General features: G+C 39.7%; 1 protein-coding gene across 1 annotated transcript in view; it reads right to left on the bottom strand.

Moving 5' to 3' along the window:
• Positions 1 to 3,050: 3,050 nt before the first annotated feature.
• TBC1D4 (TBC1 domain family member 4) overlaps positions 3,051 to 24,622 on the bottom strand; it is a 110,678-nt gene continuing 89,106 nt past the window's right edge. The window contains exons 11-19 of the mRNA XM_026120848.2: positions 22,246 to 22,406; positions 21,167 to 21,376; positions 17,533 to 17,691; positions 15,799 to 15,957; positions 15,255 to 15,499; positions 12,193 to 12,352; positions 9,805 to 9,974; positions 7,029 to 7,205; positions 3,051 to 5,343 (exon numbers count right to left, since the gene is read on the bottom strand). Of these exons, the coding sequence (XP_025976633.2) occupies positions 5,125 to 5,343; positions 7,029 to 7,205; positions 9,805 to 9,974; positions 12,193 to 12,352; positions 15,255 to 15,499; positions 15,799 to 15,957; positions 17,533 to 17,691; positions 21,167 to 21,376; positions 22,246 to 22,406 (1,660 nt within the window). The 3' untranslated portion in view covers positions 3,051 to 5,124. The remainder of the gene's footprint in view (positions 5,344 to 7,028; positions 7,206 to 9,804; positions 9,975 to 12,192; positions 12,353 to 15,254; positions 15,500 to 15,798; positions 15,958 to 17,532; positions 17,692 to 21,166; positions 21,377 to 22,245; positions 22,407 to 24,622) is intronic.

Here is a 24,622-nt window from a genome sequence, read left to right as displayed (position 1 = left end):
CGTCTCAGCTCATAAAATTAACCTGGAAGACATCTTCCAGAAGCATGCAGACCACGGGGGGCAAACAGGTGCTCAGCCCACAGGACCAGACTTGGCCTAATCTGATGTAAAAAAGCTGTGAGATGCAGTACCACGGGGATGGCGGACCTCAGCCCTCCCCGAGCTGTGCAAAGGGCCAGCTCTGCTTCTGAATATTTACTAGTCCAGGCTTCACATGGCGTCATTGCAGCTGCTTCTAGGCTCCACCTAGCCCAGATCTACTCCTCACTTCACACTGTACCCCTTAGTAGCTATATTTTCCCAGACTGCCATTATTTCAGGTAAGCCTTTCCACACTGTTTCTTCTGCTCTGAAACAAGGTTTTCAGCCAGATGGCTACTCTAGAAGGGAAGGGAAAGGTTATACTATACAGAATGCTTGTTTTTTTGTTTTTTTTTTTTAAACCTCAGGATTGGATCATACAAGCAGTTTAAACCTTTTAGATAAAAACAGCTGCACACATCTAGACATTTGCAACTCCAAATACTAAGCTCACACAGGTGGTTAAAGTAATTGTTCAGAGAGACAAAAGCACACAATCAGTGCAATTAGGTCTCTAAGTTTCCATAGACTATTTCCCCCACTAAGAAGCAGCATCTCTTTCAGTATGTTACAGTACAGCATCTTACAAACACAAGCTCACTCAGGATTTCTTCCAACCTTCGTTCCGGCAGAGCATTAAACCACCCATGTATGGCAACCCTCAGCATGCACACCATACCCTCTAGTAAGGAACTAGGTATTAGAACCAATACATTTAAAACATCTAACTTTCTTTTATCATAGTGAAGATTTGATTAAGTTGCAATTTGTATACAGAAATAGCTTGGATACATTCAGAGAAAAGTTTTCCTAATAAGACCAAGAACACCAACAATTTCCAATTTTCTTATAGAAAAAGTAGATGCTGAACAAGGGTTTTGAAGAGAACAGTATTAATGAGTGGAAAACCTTCTCAACTCAAGAGAAACACATTTTGTTGTAGTTTCCAGCTTGGTCCAGAATTAAATTTAATATTGCAGTCAAACAACACACCAAGCACCAATCCGGCTGGATTCCACTTTGTTGCAAGCCAGCTGGCACACATGCTGTTCAAAGCGCACAGTAATCGCTACTTTACTCCCCAACTTTTGACTGTTGCTCCTCAGTTTAATATGCTTTCAGTCAGAGTGAGCTAATATATTAAACTTCAAGCATGTAAACTCTATCCCTTGCACACCAAATATCTGAAGGAGGGACATAGCTAAGCATTCGATATTCCTCTTTGGAAAAGAAAGTTAAATCTTGTTCTTTCTAGTCACTAGAAAGAAGGTTTGGAGAAGGTGAAGCCTACACTGAATGCATTTAATAGCTAACATTTACAATAAAAGCTAAACAAAGGAAATACAGAATCAATTACAATCCTTCGAACTGACGGCAAAGCCTGGGATAAAGTTTAAAATGTTACAGCCATCTGTGATGACTACATAGAGTAGATATTCACAGATATTAACACTGCCTGGCATTAGTTGCCTCAATGCACAATAGGGTATTCAAACTAACACCTATCTAGTTTCAATTTTAGATTAAGTATCCAAAGGTCAGAGCCTCTGGACTGTGAGAATCACATCAAATTCTTGCACAAACCACTGGCATTGCTTGCGCAAACTCCTTCCTTTACTGCAAATCACTGTCTTCTTACAGTGATGATATTAAGCAAAGCAGCGTCACATTGAAGAAGGGATAATCAACTCACTTAAGATTACCCAGACATAATAGATCAGTCTGTGTTTTCAATTTGGGGCTTCAGCTGGAACATGTCTTTTATTAGTAGAATCATTTCCAGTAAAATCTAATGGACTTTCATGGAAAAGTGAACAAAATACAAACCTAAAGACACATTAAATAAATATTCCTCTTTTAGAAGATGGGAAGGAGGAGAAAAAGAGGGAAAAAACCCCGACCTTTCTGACCAAATTTGCCATTCGTAAGAGACGTGAATACCATAAACAGAGTTCCTTATGTTAGCCCTTCCTAGCAGCCTGACCTATTTCAGCTGTATTCCTGGCAAGCAGTACTTCTCAGTTACAAGCTTGTTTGCTAGCTAAAATTACGAATTTCTTCCCAGACCTTTCAAGAAAGCCCCCTGCCAGCAGAAACTAGTCTAAGTTAGCTGCTCCTGGACACGGCAGATACTTTTTCCTCATTAGCATGAAATAGCTGTGAGAGTTATTATGTTTAGGTCAGGCAGAACACTAGTTTTTTTCCGAAAACTTTTTCTCCAACATCAGATAAAAGCAAGATACAGGAAAAACAGGGCAATTTGACCAAACCCAAGAATCATCCCTTCTCCCAAGCAAATATCCTTGCCACTCGATCCCTGGCTCATTGCACCTTAGACTTCCCTTTTCACAGTAGCATAATCAAAACCCAAACAGACACTGCTCCTGTAAAACTGCAAGATGTAGAGGGAGAGAAAGACAGATGGACACAAATATCCTGTCCATCACCTTCAAGTATATATTTGCTGAAAGCAGCAAATAATTTTGCTTTTTGACCTGAAGAAGGTCTGCAGCCTATCTACTTCAGCGTAGATTTCAAGCTAGATGCCCTAGAAATACCCTGGTTACAAGCCACACGTGTTCAAAAACAAATTCTATGATAAAAGTCCTCAGTGTCATGAGGCACTTGTCTCATTGTAGTTTTACTTCTATTGTTTATTTCTATTTGTTAACAGAGTGTCCTCCTCTGCCTTCCAAAGTAGATGCACAGCATCCTTAGGAGCTCATCTAATTACTATTCTCAACACACTTACATACTGAACAAACAGCTACAGAAGAAAAATACCTTGAACATGCAAAACTATTTTCACCAATAAGAATTTCTATCATACCTGTGTCTTTCTACAAATCCTTTTTTTTCCACAACTAAAAACTATAAAGAGATTTTTTTTAATCTTCCAGGAAAACAGTATTTTTAAGAATAAGACTGGTGTTCAAAGTGTAGAAAAATATAACTAGCCAGAGGCCATGGGAAATGCAACAATGACATTTATTGGAATTTCTCCAGGCATTACATGAAAAATTTGATAAGTGAAACAGAATAAAGCACATCCCGTGCATCTTAAAAAAAAAAAAAAAAAAAAGAAAGAAAAAAAGATGATGATATATATCTGGATAACCTTTATTCTTTGTAATACACTCTACTGCAGTTCCCCAGGATTGGTTTTGTATGTACATATCAGATAAAACTTACTTTGAACAAAACTGAAAAGAACTGCCTTTTCACTTGGCATTTTTCCACCTGGTACAATACAATATTACTGAAATATCTAGACGGAGTCCACACAGTTTTTATACACAGTGTTAAGACCTTGCACCCCAACTGTAATAAGAAAGATTGTTAAGTAAATCAATATTTTTAATCAAAAAAACCCACTACAGAAGTAAACAACAACAGAAATCAAGACACCCCCAGCCCCTCAGTTCCGCAGCAGCGTGCAGTAAGTCAGCATGGTTGTTCCTCAGTTTTATGTCAACATAAAGCATGACACTTATAAAGCACTTGCTTTCTAAATTGGACAATCTTATGCATAAAGACACTGCTGGATTTGGCACTTTGCTTAATTGTTTTTCTTACTAAAAAGAATAAGTGTTTCTTGAAATACAGTATAAACAGTAAGAGATAACATGAGCCACTGTGACACTCAATTTAACAGTTCAGACATGCATCCCAAAATACGTATCTATTACATATTCATCCAAGCCTCTTTAAAATTTCCACTTGAAAACATTTTCAAATCTATATTCATCTTATCACACCTTTATAAACCTATTTTCTGTCTTGAAATGACCAGAGCTTACCTTTCCCACTCCCCAGAACACACACATTCATGATTTATTTTTGTTTTGTTTTAAAAATACCAACACAAAGCAGTATTAAAACAGGAATAACCTGAAAAGCATGAAACTGCTCCTGTACTTCAGAATCCTCTTTGAAATGTATAGCCACTAGATGTGTGGAAACTGAAAGGTATGTAATACTTGAAACTTGCTTGGTCCTCTCCCAACGCACTTTTGCTGTACTTCCTGCAACCTGCCTTGATTCCCTCGTCAGATGAAAACCAAACCCAGTTCTCTGGCTCCCACCATGGTAAGACAAGGCTTCTTGCAAGATTTCTTTGGTTAAATGAGAACCTCTTCCACGCCTAACTATTATCACAGCAAGTCTCCTAAAGGTAGTTAACACCAGAATAAATACCACTCCACAGCCTTACTTCCTTCCACCTACCATCCCTGACAAACCGCAGGACGGGTGGAAGCAAACAGGACGGGAAGAAAGTAAGTTACGATTACCTCCTGCATTTACAAGTTCTGAGTGCATGTGTATAGATATGTATTTAAGTCCAAGTTACTTAGGCTTAGCTGTGACATGATGCTTTTTTTCAGTTCCAACATGCATGTGGAGTTACGTTGCTGACTGGTACAGCCCAGCCAGTGTATGGCACTAAACTCTCCTGGTACGAGCCAGGAGTGATACTTCATTCTGTGATTCTGCAGATACTGGTCTATGTACACAATGTCAGTAGAGTTAAACGACAGGCACGCATGAGTTCACATAGATTTTCCATAGAAGATGTGACACGTGCTGCTCTTTGGCGGGAAAATTACTTTTTTTTTTTTTTCTTTTTCCAAATATTATTCAGCATATATATAAAAAAAAGACACATTATCCTCATTTCACTTCAAGACAAGCACATCCAGAGTGAAATTGTAGTTCATCATTATCTTGGCTTTGACTACTGATATTTTATCATCTTTTCCGTTAGGTCAACTCTAAATATACATCTACTCATCATAATTACATGTGAGAATCCTTTACTTCCCCCTTGTGATTTATTTACACAACCATAAAAAAATTAATAGTCTGAATTTGCATACTGAGATTTGAAGGCCCATCTGTAGCTATGAGTGTCCCAGCACTAGTTTTGGATAATACCATTGCCTATTGCTTTCTAAGTTCACTGAAAGCAGCACACTCATCTATTCTTTCCCTTAATATTTGAAGTTCTGCTGCTTAGAAAACCCTGATTTATGGCTTATTTCCTTATTTTGTTTTATTATTTGGATTATAGTTTACTTCCTTCAGGAGCATTTCACAGTCAGACAATGCTTCTGTTGGCAAATACTTCATTATCTGCTCAAGGGTCTTGTGATACGTTATCTTCTCCTGTTCCAGGGACTGAATTACAGTCTTCATTTTGTTCTCTCGAGTCAAAATAGTCTCCAGGCTGGATTCCAGACTCTGAATTTTAGCATGAGCAACCTGTAAACAATAACATTATCTTTATATTACATTGAGATATTCTGATTTAGGGTTTTTTTGTTATTATTATTATGGTATACTATTTGGTAAGGACACAATATAGCTACACAGATACTTCTAAAAGACATCTGTGTAGGCAGATGATGCAATGAGCACCTACTGTGCATCACACAATCTCCTTACATGCAGGGCTACTTGGAAAATAGGAAATCCTCTCTGAGATGAGCTCTTTACTTCTCGACTTTCTTTTTTATATAGTGGCCAGATTAATCTGAAGGATTTCTGAAAGTGTTACAGAGGGAATAAGACGTGCAAGTTGCAGAGAGTGAAAAACAGCTGGCAGTAACGCAGGACTGGAGTTGCAAAAGACTCTTCCACGGGGGGGGGGGGGGGGGGGGGGGAAATCACAGCAGCTGAAGCAGCACGGGAAGAGATGACTTGCCCAACAGTGACAAAACAATGGAAAACCTATGGAAAAAAGTAAAGTAGCAGGATAGAGAGGGGGAAAACAAACCTAAATAGTTCAGTCTGGAAACAGTGCTCCCCACTCTCCAACAAAAAACCTACAGCCTCCTCCAGAAAGGAGCCTGACCAGTAAACAGAAACCTTGGACCTCAGCAGCAGCAAATCTCTCTCTGCAGGAAGTGGAGAAACTCTGATCAAGTGTTATTAGAAAAGGGAAAGAAGTCCATACAAACAAAAAGATAAAGCAGTTAAGATATAACTGAGGAAGATGTATTAGAATACAGCAGTCTGGAAGAACAGAAGAGCTTCATGGAGACTTTCGAATCATAATTTTTTTATTCCCTTCATACAGTTTCAGAACAGAGATAAAAACCCAGCTAGTAACCAATAATAATAATACCCAAGTAATTCCCATTCTCCATAACATCACAAGAGCACAGCACAGCACCTGTAGCCCATAAACATCAAAATAACAAGGACATGATACAATCCTTAATTTTTTTTTGCTTCCATTTTCAGGTTTCAGAAGCTGAAGGTGCTCTCTAGGATCTTCTCAATGGTGGTTAAAATGAACAAGTAAATATAGAAACAGCTTGGTGACACAAACTGGTCTTTCAGGAAAATGCAAGACAATACATATAGGGAAACCTGAAACAAGTCCTGGCCTGGCTGTGAGAGAAAGGGTAAATAGTGAAGGAGGAAGAAAAGGCTTTACTTATTTATTTATTTAAGTGTGACCAAATCAGACAAGATGTGATGGAAACTCGGCTGTATTCAAGACTGCTAGGAGAGACCACCTTTGAAAACAAAGTATGATTATGAGCTTCCACAGAAAGGAACAGAAAGACGCTGCCTACACATGTATGGAGAAAGCAAGATCACTATAGCTTATTTCTTAGAAATTTCCAACAGTGAAACAAAATGATAAAGGGTCAGAAGATTGATTTTTAGGCCAGATACACAAAAATTTATCCAACAGACTATGTTATGGGAGATAAACCTAGAGATCTTTTGAGAAAATAAATATCTAAAGCAAGAAGGAATAGTACAAGGAATGACACAAGGTTTAAAAATATGCCTGACATAGAAACAAATTATTGTAATAGAGAGAACTGTTCAGCTGCATAAAATGTTGCAGTCAGGAGACCTCTCATGCACATTCCTACTGGCTACATCATAGAAATAACCTCTCCATGAGTTAGTGATCTTTAGTCATTTACCTGTAGCTTCTCTAACAAATCCATGTTTTGTCTCTTTAGGTGGCTGTTCACCCTCTCCAGCTTCTCCAGAGATTCACCTTCATCACAGGGATTCACGTTTTCCTGCAGTTCATCCTGCAGCACATGATACTCTACTTCATAGGCGTGAAGCTGTTTTGATATATCCATCTCAAACACCTGCCAAAACATAAAGATTATTTTTTACGTGCATAGGGAGCATTTATTCCATATGAAAGCTCAGTTAAAAGACAACTCTGCTCGATGAACTTCATTTCCCGTTCCTTTTAATAAAGCATTTTATGTGCAAGCCTGCAGTAAGAGCATTTTAGCATACAGAGTTCTTAATTGTAGCCATAAGAAGTTACAGATTTTTGAGTAAACTGGATCACCACTTTTACAATTGCCAAATACTGCCTCTAATGATAATAATAGATATTGATACCTCTAACAGAAATCATGATAATGACATAGCAGAAGTCTTATTTCATCCAAGAATTTAATAATCAGGCCAAGTCTTATTATATTACTCAGGAATATAAATAAGTTCAAGAAGAAAGCCTCTGATGGCAGCAGAGTCTCGCAATGAGGAAAAATAAACCAGGAATCAGACCACTACCTGCATCTCTTGACTCCAAGTCTCCATTTATAAATTTTTATGAAACACTGTACATGGTTACACAGCTTCTCTGTGCTCCATCTCTGGCATGATAATACATGACTTTCCTACTGATAAACCCCTAAACATCTTGAATAAAGACTACAATGTGCTCAGTCCTACAGTGATGAAACCATATGACCCTTATCTGTACATAGATCTAGCCGCAGCCTGTCAGCTTCCAAAAAGTTACCAAATAGTTTAGAGAACTAAGGGAAGGATGTCTACAGTGATGTTAATTCTGTTTCTTATTATAAAAATCAACAACAAAAGACACACACATAACAAGTTCTGCTTTACATTCACCATTCTTCAGATAATTTAAATTTATATTTCACAGCTAAGTTATGTACGGTGTTCCAGCCAGGCATACAATGTGCCATTTTCTTCTGATGCAACTACCCCATCAGTTCTTTTCTGAGTGTTATAGTCCTGCATAATATCTCTGTTTTTCTTTCATTATCTGGCATAATGAAGGTCCTGGGAACTATAGCACTGATTTACCCAGATGACTCCACCTACAGCCAACCCAGGTAGCAGTAACAGGACACAGGCGGTCTGCATGCTCCTGCAGACCCAGGCTGTTCAGTGTGGGACCACACCACAGCCAAGTGGGCTGTCCTCCTCTCAGAGCTGAGCTGCCCAACACAGCCACATCCACCTTTGCTCCGGTGACAAAACCCACCTTTTACTCAAACAGATCTGACTCTACACAGAGCTGGTTCTATCATGTTTGTCACAGCATGATTGATCTGCAACTCACACAGACCATATGACAGAGATTTAATTTCTAACAGCCTCTAAAATATTGAGCTACCATCTCTGTCATTGTCGGAGTCCGTGAGTTGTGAAGATGCATATTTAAAGTGCCTCTAAAGAGGCACAGCTTTAGCATGGCTATCACAATCAATGCAGTGAGGAATTTAAAATTGATAATACAGGAAGGTGCTCATGGCAGCTTCCTGCAAAAGGACTGTTAAACGACAGCCCTTCAAACATTCAGAGGTTAACTGGGACCTAGGAGCGCAGCAGTATTAACTGAGCTCCTGCATATAGAGATTGTTCTCTAGAGATCTTCTGTTAACTCCGAGTTGCTGCTCGAAGGGGATAAACAGCCCACAAGCTCACAGTTAAGGTTAAGACTGAAGTTAAGATTGAGACTCATGCATAATTTGCAACATGAATGCAGAGGAAGGGGAGGCATGGAAAAGAAGATCCAAGGCACTGACAGTACTTTGAAAGATGTTATACAGCAAGCTTTAACAGACACTTTTCCTACATCAGTATCAGCATCTTTGTTTCTCTTTCATTCTTGTCCTTTGCCACGAAGTTGCAATGACACTGATGAAGTATTACTACTCCAGCCCTCCCATCCCTTATCCAAGGAAGGCAAGGTCACTCGCAAGGAACTTATTTCTGACACCACCGAGCACCTGCCAAACACGACCCGCTCCATGGACAGTCTTGGGGTGAGAAAGGGAAGTTGGATCAGGGCACCCTAAGGTGATCTCCAGGAGGACAGAGGCATGCATGTGACAGAACAGTGAGGTCTGCTTGACCTTGACTTTCAGTATGAATACAAATCATGAAAACTGGGCCTCACAATCCTAACTCGTGGGATTTTAAGCTGGAGGAGTTAAAAAAAAGTTAGCATGGGGCAACTGGCCCTGGGCAGCCAGGAGCCTAGGTATCAAAAGGAGACATTGCTATAATGCTGGCTTGTCCCATCGTGATGGGTTTTGTTCCCTACTCACTAACAAGGAGCTTGAGCAGGGTTTAGGATTGTAAGACAGGCTACTTTTACCCTGCTGCTGATGATATGAAATTTATAAGCAAAGTCATGATTTTCCAACAGCCAGGCAGAGAATAACCTTAAAAAGATCTTCTCTACTAACACTGAAGTAGCAACTATATTCCTGATAGAACCACAGTTCAAAAACCATTGAAATTGAAGCATACCCTATTTTTATGCAAGTTACTGGGAAGATGACTCCTCTGTACTTCACACCTCAGCAACTGAGAAAGGAACATACTGGAAGGACCTTTTATATTTACCTTACGCACAATCTCTTAAAAACAAACTAAATGAAAAACAAAGAAAAGGAGAAAAAACAACCTCACCTGGGTAACAATTTTTTCCATCTGAGGCTGAGTCATGTCTGGAATAGTGCTTTTAAGAAAATCAACAATATTCTCAAAACTCTCGCATCCCATTATAGCTGTTTCTTGACTGCTAAGTAGGCTCAATGCTACTTTAAATATGACTTCCGTTCCTTGAAGAAAAATAATGTCTAAAAAAGAAAAACATTAAAATACCTTGAAAATAAGAGCTAAAGTAATTCAATAAATATACATTTGCTGGGATGTTTTTCTTTTTAAGCAAACATACTGCAGATTCATTCAATTCAGAAGTGCAATAGATCTTATTATAGCATGAGATTAAAGCAAAGAAAACATTTTCTGTCATCTTATAGATGTAGGAGTGCATCACAAGAAAGTACTGTATGCTGAAAGTACCATTATGCCTGTAACAGTTATCTGCAATAAGCATTTCATTACTGTCTACTGTAGATTATAGACTAACTGCCAACTGTTTTTAAATTCATCTATGACTGTTGAGAAGTGGATCACAGCCCAACATACCGTCATTTCACTGAGTTTTTTGTTGTTGTTTGTTGTTTTTTTTTTTTAAAGGACTGACTTCTGCCTGTAGAAATGATCATTTAACTTCCATTGCCAACTTCCAGCTTCCAATCATTGGTAACTTCCAATACCAATCATATTCTTTTTGCAATCCATAATAGTGATCATATTGGCTAAAATTTAAGTCCCAAACCTATACTTGGAAGTACAATTACATCCACATGAGGTTAAAGTCCAGGCCTTGCTGAAGTCAGTCCACACGGCTGCACGAAAAGTGGAAATTTGGTCACAGGAACTGGAAAATTAGTCGCGGCAGTGGTGATGGCCTTGCAGCTACTGAGATGAAGGCAGCATGTGAGCAAGTCATCACGGCTCCTCTGCTGTTGGCTCGGTCATCCCTTCTCAACTATACGATGCACTTTTGAGCAACACAAATATACATATTTTGTGTGCACACAAATACATGTATATATGTAAAATGTATATTTTAAATATATATTTTGAGATTGGTAGATGTTAGCCACCTCTTACTGGTACGCGAGCTGCTCACAAGACACTGAAGATACAGGACTCCAAAGCATTACGCTCTAAGACAACCTGTTAATATTGCAGTTTTAAAATGAAAATACACCTTACTCTGGTCATTTACAGAGAAGTGAACATTGACCCTCCCCACCCTCAAAAATGAATATTCCAAATTCAAAGTTCACTGAAGCAAGAAACAAAGCCAAAAAGGTAAGAAAAGTACTTTAGCCTTGCGGGGCGGGGGGAGGAGGGGAGGAAAGGGAGAGGAGGGACACAAAGAATAAAACCCCAAATGGGTTCAGAATTCAATAATCCCGCTGAGAAACAGACACAGAAATCATTTGTTCATCCAAAAACAATCAGAAAATGTTTTATGTAAAACAAAAAACTCTGGAATGGAAAAATCTCTAAGTGGGGGGGGGGGGAATCAAAACAAAACATCCCTTCTGTAATAAAACATACAATAAATGTCAGGCTGAATTTCTTACAAAAATGCAAGTGCTTTACAAAAACAAAAAAAAGTGGAAAAAAAAACTGATTTAAGAGGAAGTACATGATATATGCTCCTACCTCCTAGATGCATGTCTGAATGTAGTGAGTTTTAAATTTCCCCCAACAAGCAAGTGCTGCATTTACAGTGATTTGATTAAGTTTGCAGTTCTTATTCCCAATAAAGAATACAAAACCAAGTAGCTGTCATCATGATACTGCAAACACTACAAGGCACAGTAGTGGCTTGTACTATTTAAACCTCTTCACCATATTTAAACTTCTGTACTAGATGTTATGTGAAGAGCAGAATAGTAAAGAAAATTATTTAAATGGAACATGTAGCATGCTAAGACTAGGAAACCATTCAATATACACGAATACCTGAAACAGCCTGTAAGTCCAAGTTTACTTGAATTTTTGTTAGGAAAAAAATAAAATTATTATTACAGTTTCTTGAAAACCAGCACATTCTAGTTTTTTCCCCACTATGTTAAAGTTCAGTTCGCAAGTTCAGCAAGATGAAATTGTCTATAGGCATAGACTGAATGCTTGAGATGTTAAATACATTTGTGACAAAGTTCTTGCTGTTCACACTTCAGAAGTCAAATCTTGGCTAACAACAGACATACTTAATTGCTCAAATTCAACGTTTCAAGGAATATATTTCACCGTCTTCCTGCCTTCCTCTCTGAAAAGGAGTTGACATCCCACCATAAGGAGTGGTTCTACCTGCCACCCACAACAGTCCCCCAAATGGCATTAGGATGTGGAAAACTATTCCCTTAGAGTTTGAAAATACAACAGAAGACATTGTTCTGCTTATTACCGCCATAAAGTAGTCTTTCTTACCAAATACTCTGGCTACAAATCCTAACGGAAACTGAGATGCAAACAGTGTAAGAAACCATGGTGCAGCATAAAGACTGGGACTGATTTCATTCTCTTCAAGATGATTATAGAGGTCTCTGTGATAATCATGAAGAAGCCTTGACAGCTGATACATCTGAATCTACAATACATTGGGGAAAGGTGAGAGGAGAAAGAAAAGTTCAGCTTTACTCAGTTTTCCAAACCATTCACATTTTACTCCAGGGAAATTAACTTCAGTACAGATGGCACTGTAAAATGAAGCTTAATTGCTGCCTAGGGCCTTGGGCAGTATCTATCCACATATAAACATCCCACCTCTAATGAATTAAAACCAACACACTAGTGAATAATAAAGAACAGTTTGAACCTGATCATTAATTAATGAAGTATTCTTTAAGTTCAGATTCATGAGCTTAAGACAAGAAGGGAATATGTTGATCTAACCTGGCTGACAAACCAGACCTTAGTCTTGCAGCAGTGAAAGTAAAAGCACTCTTTCCAACTAACATACATCTTCAAGATGCCAAAATTCTCAGTTAGAGCTGAACTATTTCTCAGCTAAGTTTACACACTTCAGCTTTCACCCTTTGAGTGCTGGCCATATTTCTGCCATATTTATGACTCCTCTGCTGCAATCATCACTTTAGACTACTGCTGCACACACATCATGCATTAGATGCAGTGGGTCATGTACCACATATGCATTTCCCAGAACACCTCCCACATGCCAGCAGGCCAGGGGAATTTAAGATACTGATGCAGTAAGTACACTGCTACACAGCCTGTCAAAGGCTGCAAAACAAAGTGGTGACAAGTTGATATTCATGGCTAAAAATACCATTCTGTGGCAAATTATTCCCTTGTAATTTTGATGGTTTACACTCCACAGTAAGTCACTTGTAGCACAGAGTGACGTTTCTCTCAGAAAGCAGAAACTGAGAAGCAGGAATATATTGATTACCTGCCAGGCCCAATTTTGCTGCCAATAGTGCCTTCTGCTTAACATGAATTCATTTCTCAATGATAAAATGACTTACAGGATTTCGTTACCTTCCTACTTTTAGTGGTCATGATTTTTCCCTACCGCAGGTTGACAGTACTTGAAACTGTTCATCTATCAGACTGAGCATCCACAAACAGACTGATCACTTCTCTTTCAAGCAAGTTAGATAAATTTGCACATGCATTTGAGTCCTTGGTTTAACTGGCAAAACTACCAGTTAAGCACAGTTTGGACAGTATTGCTATGACCCACATTTACATGGGAAACTAGAATACCACCATGGAGGCAGTAAACCAGTTATTGGATGGGTTCGTCAAACCAGTTATTAGGCAAGTTCATTATGAACTAAGGATCTAGATTACTATTTTTTTTTCTCCAGACAACTTGGCATTTAAAAAGGTAAGAATTTAAAAAGGTAAGAAGTTGTCTTAATCCTAAATAAATATTCACACTGTTCTTCTGTGGGACAGAAGTTAATTCTGTGTATGGGTTTGCTCATGTTTTCGTGCTGTAAGTGCAAAGAATTTACAAGTGCTCTAATCCTGTCAAAAAACAAAACAAAACAAAGGATTTGTTTTTAAACTAGATCCTCTGGCTAAGTCATCATAAATAGTCTAGCTTGTCCTTAGCAGACAAAATCTGTACTGTTGTCTAGAACACGGTAACTGCCTAGGAGCCAAACATGGGGGAAGAGGGGTCACCTCATTTAAAGCAAAAACAGTGTTACAAGTTTTAAACCTTCACAAACATTAAAAAACCCACTTTCTTCCTAAGAGCATCTGATAAGGAATGTTTCAGACTCGTTTAAGTCACAAGGGGGAAATCCTGAATATCTGAATGCCCTCGAAGCATCATGAATTACTGAGTCTACAACTGCAGTATAACATACAAATGGGCAGTTCCTTGGGGGAAAAACCACACACCTGTGCATTTAGTACATTTGGACCCCCACTGGTTCAGAGTGTAGTTTGTGGGGCAAGGACACAGGAAAGAGATGGAACAACGCTCTTTATGGCTTTTCATCTTTAATTCATCACAACAAAGCAGTCATGGCATGACTAAATACCTAGTGCTTGGTGAAATACTCCTCTTAATCATTTTGAAGAGCACTACGTACAATTTCTTTACCTAAATTCTATTCTACTATGCTGGACATTTGCCAAATAAGTACCTAAATTACTGGTCAAAGTATTGATGATTATCCAGCAAAGTGAATTGAACACTCTCCTCACAATTTTTTTACCTAATTATAAGTGTTTGCTATGTAGGCAGCACGACAAAAATTGAGACTTTTGTATCTACCTCTTAATATCCTCTTTCTCCACTGTGAATTACAAGCCTCAATTCAGCAATGGTACATCCCTTCAAAAACATTAGAGGCTTAGAGCATACAGTTCTGTAACTCAGTAGACAGTTGCAGCTCAAGGTGCAAGATTCCTCAAACTTGAAACCCCACAGTTTACACAGACTTGAAAGAGTTTCTGTCTCTCTTCTAAGAGGCCTTGAGTATGTAGAGCTAGCTATCCACAGGCTAATATTGATCATTTAAGGCAGAGGCATAACCAGAAATGACCTGTGGAGTTTATTGACTGGCCACTGGGTGGCACTATTGATTTGACCTGGAGTTACAGGACAAACGATTTAAAAATCTTCTACATCCAAGTGTTTATGGACTGAAGAAAAACAAAAACAAATTTATTTTTAAACGCTGCCTATATAGATGCAAGCAGACAGGGTTTTGTGGAATAAGGAAGAGGGAGTAGCAAGGAAGAGAAAAGGAAGAGCAAAACAGCAGAGAAAGCAGAGTTTCCAAACTGAATATCATGGGGACGTGTGACAGGAAAGTCTGCAACTTCTAAACTTCTTTAATTTGCTTGTCAAACCCCTCTCTGACTCTGAACTTGCAAAAAAGCTTGAGCATATGTCACAACCTCCGAAATAGCACAAGAAGCTTCATAAGCCCCTGAGGAACATGAGTGATCACCAAGAGCTTAAATCTCAACTTAAAATTTTGGATTGCTTTGCAAGACTGACTTACCTGTAGCGACATCATGTCTGGCCTGTACTGCTTACGGAAGCCAAGGTCATACATGAGGAATTTCAGCATTTCAAAGGCTTGTTCTTCACTCATATGTAGAAGCAGCACTCCAGCTACGAAGCTGATACCTTGGCAATAACCCACTTCCTTGTCCAGCAAAGAATACGCTTTCAGGAGATTGAAGAGTGAGAGCTGCCCTGCTCCCAGTTGGGTAGAAAAGTAAGGATGGGTAGGGAATGTCCGTCCTGGTGTAAAGAGAGAGTAGTTGATATCTAGGTCTCCTCAGAGGAGGAAATTACCTCACCAGACAACCAGATTTTCTCTCTTCCCACAGACCTTTCACATGCAGGTTGACGTTAGTCAGACCAATCATCTGTTCAGAGGACACTACGTGGCATAGGCAGAACATATGCTCACAGTATAGAAACTGCTGTTGATACAGCAGCATTCGTCTCCAGCAGCAGATTCAATTTAGATAGCGATGTTTCCACCCAGAGACACGTGAAACATGTTAGAAAAACCTCTCAGCCACAGACACACGTACCTAGATCCACGAGGATGGCATGCTGTTGAGCCGTCAGTTGTTTCAGCAGCTCTTTGTAAGAGAGGTCAGGAGGCTGTTGTTTGTTTGGCAGCCTGTGTCTGACTCGATGCTGCACAGCCAAAAATTGCCAAATTTCTCCCCGACGACTTTTTGGTACACCTGCAGGACAGGCAGAAAACAAGAGGCCTAAGCAGGGGTATATTTTTACAACTCTAACACACAAGAACTTGCTTTGTGAAGTCCCTTACAAGCCTGTCACAATTTGGCATAACCAGCCTGGCAGATCCCTTACAGATAGTCAGCTTCAGATGCTGATCACGTCGCAGCGTGTTCATTAAGCAGCCACAGTTCAGTCTAAACATTAGAACTGAACCCAGCTCAGAACTAAGTATTAACTAAAATTTAACATAATTAAACTAAGCAATACACTGTGCAGCTGAGGTACAGACACTATTTGTTTTGCCACCTCTGAACTGTTAGCTTCCAGCAACAAACGACACATGATTATAGGCAGAGCACAGAACGGCCAAACTAAATTCACAAGTGTAAAAATATAGGGAGGGCCACCTCCTCTTCCCCTTCCTGAAGGGCTACCAATAGGAGTGTTTACACTTGGAGAGAGAGGTACAGAATAAAAATGCTCAATTCAAAGCATTAAGGCTCTGTACCAAAGGAAGGACACAGAACCATTCATACTGAAACCAAGCATTTCTCTAGTCATGCAAGCACTTGTGAAAGTATCACCTAGATTAAAATACATTTTTTGAACTTTCACATACATCCTCCCTTCAATATCTGATTCTCTAAACTGATTTTCAAAATACAAAAGAAATTGTTGACTCTACTAATAAATAATAATTTGCAACTAGAAAGCAACAAAAGCACAAGTTAGGAAAAGCATCTCCTTGCTCCCAATGCCAAATGGCAGTCTGGCAGAAGATACAACAGCAAGGTAAGTAGCTCACTGGTACTCTCCTACAGGTCACTGAGGGGAATCACCTATTTCTTTTTTTGGTAATGTTTTAAACTTCTCTACTGTGCCATAGCCAAATTACACTGATACATTATCATTTTTCAGCACCTGTAATATGGACAGGAGATTCTAGAGAGGAGGGCACAGTGGGGCAAGCAGAATATACATCCATGTCATGCTAACCGAGCCCTTTGGCTCCCCTTCTTAGGGCTAGACCACAGGAAGATCTACTTCCAGCCAAAAGGTCCTGGTCTTTCACCCATGGACACAAAATAGTTAAAGATCACAGCCTGGACTCAGCAAGTTGTGGCACTTCTGATTCTTTAAAGCATGGTTGAGACTCCTCCAAGTATTTGTATACAGTCTGTGTTAGATAACATGGCCCTGCCTTTTCAGCGAACCAGTAAGACAGAGGACCTCAAATTCACAGTAAAAGGGATCTCCACAGAGCAGAGACCAGAAAAATCACAGTTTTAGCTGCAGAACCTACTAGTTCAGTCCTCAGTGTAATAGACATTGGGATAAGATGTTACTTTCAGGAGTCAACCTCTAGTTATGCTTCTACATCATAGACTGCAAGTTCTAGATACAGTAGAATCTAATTGCTATTTGGCACTAGGAGATAGATGCACACACAAAAAGGCAATTTTTTAGTGATTTTGTGCTATTGGAAAAAAAAATACTGCTGGTTGATTTCCCTCGGTATCAATGGGCAGCATAAAATCTTCAGATTTCCTAGTTAAGTCATCCTACATAAATACCGTCTTTCAAAGTGGCATGAATATCTTCCATGTCACATCGGATTTTGGCTCTGCAGTTTAGTAATTTCTTATCCCAAACATTGATGGCGTCTTTCTGACATGTACCAACTTCATCATAGTCCAGTTTGACTTTTCTTGATTGGAGTTCATCTCTGCTTGCTAGGGCACAGAAAATAAGGGAAGAGTACATGGGAAACTAAAACAGAAAATTACAAGAGACATCAGGCATGCAAAAACCACTCATGTTAGATACATCCATCTCATAAGCTGACTAGGCATAAATACACCTACAATTCATCACTTGATAACTGAGATGGGGCTAGTCTTCTGTTGTAAGATGCTGCAGGGAGCAATCTGACCTGTATTGCTGAGCTATGAACATTAGGAATTCATGAAGTACATGAGAACATTTTTTTAAGGTTTGAGGCAAGAAGAGAAACACTCTACACAGCCAACTTCATGACATCTGCTGCTTCCTTCAACTGCAAAAACACACCTTTGATAATTTTTCTCTTGTTTATACTGAACATTACAACGGCTTTAGTATGGAAAGTCTCAAACATATGAATGTTTACATTAGACATTTAGGCAAGTAATCTAGGCAAGTCTTGTAAAAATGATGGCCTGTGTGACAGGCTTCATTTTGGATGCCCCTTAAGAGTTTGTAAGAACTGTTGGCACAAGTGCTTGGCATCATCAGGCAGACTAGCAATACAGAATGAAATAGCCAACATGAACCACATGCAAAAAGGTACATCTGTGCTTAGCACAGAACACATGTTGCTGTGCACTTTAGAGGTCTGCTGTATAAAACTACCTGAGGCAAGTAATTTATTCCAGAGGACTCATTATTTCTGAAGCAGAACCAAGGGGTTACTTTAAAATTTCATGGAGGAGCAGCTTTCATTTCTATTACTGAGAAATGAGCTGTCGTAGTTATTTTATTATACATGATATGCACATAGTAAAACACTTCACTTCCTTGTACTACTGGTGTATAAAAACTCAAATCAAGACATGAATGCGTATTAATTGTCAGAGAAAGGTCTAATAATCATTGGACTGAACTGTGTATTTCACAGTATGATCTCTGAAAGCTGCATTGAGTTCATCTCCCATTTGCCATGATCTGTGAGAGTCACTCAGTCCTTGAAGAAAACTTCCTCCTCTTTGTACAAGAGCACACCCCCTAACACCTCTGGATTAAAGCTAATTCTCCCTCTCACTCATGCACACTCATATTATTACACAACCTGCGAGAACAGACAATCAGCTCCTCACCTAATCATCTTACTTTGGATATAGCCAATACTGAATGAATCAGTAAGCTCATTGCCTAACCTGTTGCAAAAATATAGGTGATAAAGTACTTCCAAGACACTACACCAGTTATGTTACACCAGCGAGACACTACTTATTGAAGGCTACAGGAGGCCTTGTTTTCCAGATGCAAGTATTATGCAAGGTGCTGTACACTTCCATAAAAGCCCTGTTGAGCATGCTTTTCCTACTACTACTATGCCAACTTCAGTTGCTTGCAGCCATCCCTGTTAATGCTTCGCCTAGCCACTTCTAAGTGGCCTGAAATGCTTTATAGCGATTACAGTTCTAGGTGATCTTCTGTAAAAAGTAGGTTTTAGCTGCTCGGAAAGGATTAAGCAAGGTGTATGTGAGTCACAAAACTTACCTTCTGTAAAACAAAGAACTAATAGTATTCAAGTCTCCTCGACAGCAAAAGGAACAGGAAAAGAGGTTCTATTAATATTTTATAAATAAAACCAACAAAACATTTACCTAAAACCATTGAAAACCATTCCACAGCAATTCTAGTCTTAAATCCGTCATATATACCTGAATAAATACACAGCTAGGAATGAGGCTTCAAGCTGCGACTTCAGCCATTTCTGTTATTACAGTGGCCATTCCTGAGGTCTGTGTTTAACTGCAGGTTAGGACACCAGTCACTGCCTGAATCCAAGGACTTGCTCAGTGCACATCAACTCTGAAGATGTGCTGTCCATACAAAGACCCATGTCAGCATTACAACAGCCCTCAGGGAGGAAGCCTAGAGACAGGTGTTAAGAAGGTTTATTTCTCACCCTTAGAAAATAAGATGATGAATTCTGGGCAGCAAGAGCAGATTAAGAGAGCACCAGTTTTACTAGCAGTGCTTAAGTGTGCAAGAATGCAGATGTGCTTCTGGGAGCACAAATGAAGATGTGGGCTAGTAGATGAAAACCATGGCTGGCAGTTCTGAGCCTGCACTGCTGACACACTCGTTTTCGTCACAAGTGACCAAGCACGCTGAACTTCTTTCCTTCAAATCAGTTACAGAAGTAAAAAACTTCCAGCTGAGGAACGAGAATGACTTTAGCTTTCAGTACCTCCAGCCACGTGGGGAAGGTATGGAAAAGAGTTTGTCCCTCAACAGCTCATACTATTAAAGAGATTAGTCACTACAGCAGAAGTCCAGCCTCCCCACCCCACAATACAGACTACCATTTGCTAAAAAAAAAAAACCCAAGATTTTGGCTGAAGCAAAAGGCTTTTCTGTATATGTTCTCAATGATTCTCAGGGGTTTCCAAGGAAGTATGTCTTAACAGGGAGACACTGCGGAAAAAGTGGACAGAGCAACACGCTACATATGCAGGAAATACATTCAAGGATGTACGCTTGCAGGCACATGAAAAGACATGTTATGCTATTTTTCCTTCCTCCCTCTGCCTTCTCGGTAAGTACCAGTAAAAAAGGAGAAAGAGTTGACTGACCTCTACAAGCCCATGATATTTTGTTTGAAGAATCAGATTACCATATAATGTGGTTATACACCATACAGGAGAAGATGAGGGTAGCATTTGCAAAAAAGACATTTACAATTTTAACTTGCATTGAAAGCAATTAGTCTACTGTACTCAAAAACTTTTACATACTGACAGATGCTACATCTAATCTTTCATTTGTATGAGCCTTGACTAGCCGTAATAAAATGGCTTAGCCAAAAGTTCTGATAGCTGACAGATTAGCATGTCTCTGTAACATGGACTCTGTTTTCAGTGTACAGTGCTCATCTGGAAAAAAGGGGACTTTTTCAACATACCTATAGTCAGTAACCCAAAAATCTTACTTGGATTGAATTATTTGTAACTTATGATTGTGATGTGGTTGATGAGGGACAAAAGAAGAAGCCTGGTTAGAATTGCCATGTGCTTTTACAATGTGTGATATTTGATTGTGGCTGGACAGTAAAGGACTGCAAAGAAACACAGAAGGTAAGGTCCACTATTCTTAAACGTTCACACAGAACCCATTCCCCTCACTCCACTTCGTATTAGAATTCCTGGATTTAGTCAGCTAGAACATATACGCATACTGTAGTGACTTACGCCTAACAACATTTTCTCCTTTAACTAAGATTACTTTTAACAAGCTAGCATGTGGAAGGGGAATATAATAAACTAAGGTAGGTCTATGCAGGGAAGAAAAAGAAAAAAAAGAATATTTGGTAATATTTTCTAGCAGCATTAACCAGGAAGTTATAGAACCATTCTTTGAGGTGCCTAACATCAGTACGATTTTCAGTGTCTGACAGCAGAATTTGTAATGGTTTTCAGGGGAATTTTTTAAATAGCTAACCTTCCAACTTCTGGTTTTCTTTTTCCATTCGAAGCAACAGAATTTGTTGATGGATGGCTTTTCTCCATAGACTTTGTAGTTCTTCCGAGTTCTTCTTCTCTCCAGCTTTATCTGGGGCATCCTCGTTTTGCAATACTAAAACAAGAGGGTCCTCCTCCAACGGTGGAGCAAGAGGTGATAATGGTAACAACTCTCTTCCCTCATGACCATCTGCAAAGAATCAAAGAACTATTACAGGAAACAGACCGTTTGACATATCACAAATATCTGTGTCACGGCAGAATGGAAATAGCTGTCTTTCACATTCAGCAGTGAGGCACTCAGTTCAAAGCCAAAAAACAAAGTTCAACAGTGGAGAATTTTTTTTATTAAAGTGTTAGGGTCACCCAATATTTTGACACTTTCCCCTGCTAACTTCTTAATTACAAACAGGCATTTATCCATAGTCTCCTCTACAGTTGAGCTTGTTTATTGTTGTGATTTACCACAGGCTGTATACAAAAAGCAACTTTCTCCATCTGCTAAGCTGCAGGATAGGGATAGAGCACTTTATGGTCACTAAATATAGAGTTTGCCATCAATCTAGGGTTGTCAGTTCTACTAACGGCACTATATTCACTATATCATAATTTCAGATATTTAGAGGTTTCCAGCTTATGTGACCTAAAGCTGTAAGAATTAACAACCCATTCAAGAGGCACTACGTACAGTGCAAGGACAAGGCAGAGAAATGACCCTGTTTGCTGCAAACACTGCTAGTACATAAGCAGCTAGAGCAAAAATTTGTTATCTGGTAACGAGGATATTTTTGTTAGCAAAAGGCAGTTTTCAGTTTCTTTGCTATCAGTGTGGCCACAGCAGAGTGCAATTTATTTGATTTTGATGACTGAATTATCTGTTCAAAGCAACAAAGACCTAAAGCCAACTGACCAGAATATACCTACAGCGAGGTTTTAGCAAGAACATTATATATATCTGACCCCCTTTTTCCTTCCATATTTTTACATGTAACAGTTCATTTCAGCAATAACTATTCAATAACATCTGCTTGTTTATTTTCTTTAAAAGCACACACAGACCTGGATGCTGCATCTTGGAAGGAGATTTATTCATAGGTGAAGCTACCCGCAGGAATATTCTCTGCCGCCAGGAGATGCGGCGTGGTGTGAGCGTGGCCCCCACAGCATTTAGAGACTCACTGCTGCAGACAGTTGATGTTCTTTTCTTTCCCTCCCCATCACTGAAGGAAATAAAAAGCAGACGGGGTGATCAATACAAGTCCTCCTTCGGAGGAAAAAAAGAGATCTTTATTAAACCTGTCTACTGTACAATAAAACTTGCAGGAGCATTTGCTGGAAAGCTTTAGAAGGCAAAGAGTGCTGTGTGCGAGCTTCACCTTGAATACAGAAGTGCCTAACTATTTTCACATAATACAGTGCTATGAAGTTTGCACTATATGCTATTGGGAAGAATTAAAGCATTCATACAGTGCTCAGCTGGAAGCTCAGAATAAAAGCTAAGCTTTTTTAAAAAGCTAAGAGATGTTCAAGCACAGAAAAACAAGCTATTGTTTAGTCTCTAAAATAGACAGCAATGGGCTTTGCTTTGCTATATGTCAGTCTTACAGGGGTGATCTGAGGTAATACCTCTAAAAGCACAGATGTTGCTTGATCGGAGCACAACATTCAATTTAGTGGCATTTTAAATGGCATGATGAGCTCACAGGTGAATATTTCATTGGAGACAGTGTTCTCACCTTCTCGTGCAGCCTCTTTGCTATGCTTCAAGAAGCTGGCACTTCCCTTGTGCAAATGGGACCAAATGTCCTCAAGTTCCAGCAGCATTTCCAGATGAAGGAACAAAGCCTTTGCAAACGAATGGAGGCCCGGTCCCTACCACAACAAGCTGCAAGAAACTCATCTCATCTCCAGTTGCCAAGTAGAAGTAAGTTTACACAGTAACTGTAGTAGTAACTTACATTGTTGGAAAAAGCAAAGAGACGTTACAGAGAAGCTTTGATAGGAAGTCACAGGGAAGCTTGGCTAAAAAGTCACTTTAAGAGGTCACCTCAAGCACACCTCTCTACTGCCTATTGCCGGTGTAAGGACACTCATCTTTCATAAGTAATTGCACTACTTTCAAAGACATTTCTGTATTCTGTATTTGTAGCAGAGAAGTAGTGCACCAATCCAGTATAGCAATGGCTACCTTCATTATCTGCCACAAATTCCCCCCCTGCAACATCCACAGCATGACACACTCGGGTAATTTCAAGTTGTCCAAAACAGTTACAAGCTGCTTTTTTGATCAAGCAGTCAGACAAAAGAAACCCAGACATTGCCTGTGGCAGCAGCAGCCTGAGACAGCTAGAGACCACTTCACCCCCAACAAGACCCGGACAAGCTTTCACCTCAGAAGTGCAATTACTCAGCTAGGACAGACTTCAGGAAGTGACAAAAGAAGAATATACATGTTATGTGCAAATATATTCCACCACAGGCACACCTGAAGGTGTGTCTATTTGATAGGGAAGGCCTTTGAGAAGGGAGGCCCAAGGTATCACTGTCATTTGCAGTACTCAAACTGAAGCAAAGTCTAGCAGACTAGATGCTTCATTAAAGTACTACAATAATATCTCAGCAAAATTCAACATCCTTCCCTGAAGATTTTTTTTTAATCTATAACTGTGATTCGACACACTTGGGAAGCCTGCAGCCTTTTTGCAATGTTTTCTCCCAGACTGCAGCAAGTTGAGGATTAAAGGAGTGCACTTTAAGATATGCAAAGCCAGCAAGGAACCTATCACTATTACACACAACTAAGGGCTTCCTCGGAAGACAGCATCAAATATGGGGAACTGTGTCCGCAGCTTCATTTTCACCACATGCAGAACTACTGTATCAACACAGCAGCAACTACACTCAAAACTTCATACTGTGAAGAACTTCCATGGTACAGAACAACATCTCTGCAGAGAGTCAGACGAAAGGAAAGCCCAGAATGCCAAGTGTTCCCTATGCTTTTAGTGGCAAAGCTGACACAGAGAATCACAGTCTGCCAGCTGCACTCATGCTCCCCGCACTCAGCTCACACAAAAGGACAGACCTGCAAGGGAGCTGGACTACATCCTAGTGAAGTTTCAGCCACACCACTTTACCAGCCACCTTGTCCCAAGCAGCACCTTTCACATCCAATACTGGTGCACTGAGTGATTACCCCCTTGGAAAGCTAGAACTGACCTTTTCAGTGACCAAAGTTGTCAATATTCTAACGATCTACAATAGCTCCTAATATCTGTAAGCCCAGTGAGCAAACTGTGCCAGCTGTTACACACAGGTATCAGACCCCGCTTCCACATCCAGGCAGAGGAATTACCATGCCCCCAAGTTCACCTCCCCAGAAGCAGGTGAGCACCTCACCTGCTTTCCTCCAGGAATAGGACTATGGGCTGCGAGT

This window comes from Dromaius novaehollandiae, chromosome 1 (genome assembly GCF_036370855.1).
Source record: "Dromaius novaehollandiae isolate bDroNov1 chromosome 1, bDroNov1.hap1, whole genome shotgun sequence".
NCBI classification, from domain to species: domain Eukaryota; kingdom Metazoa; phylum Chordata; class Aves; order Casuariiformes; family Dromaiidae; genus Dromaius; species Dromaius novaehollandiae.
Note: the sequence above shows the minus strand (reverse complement) of the source record. Positions and strands in the feature narration are given on the sequence as shown.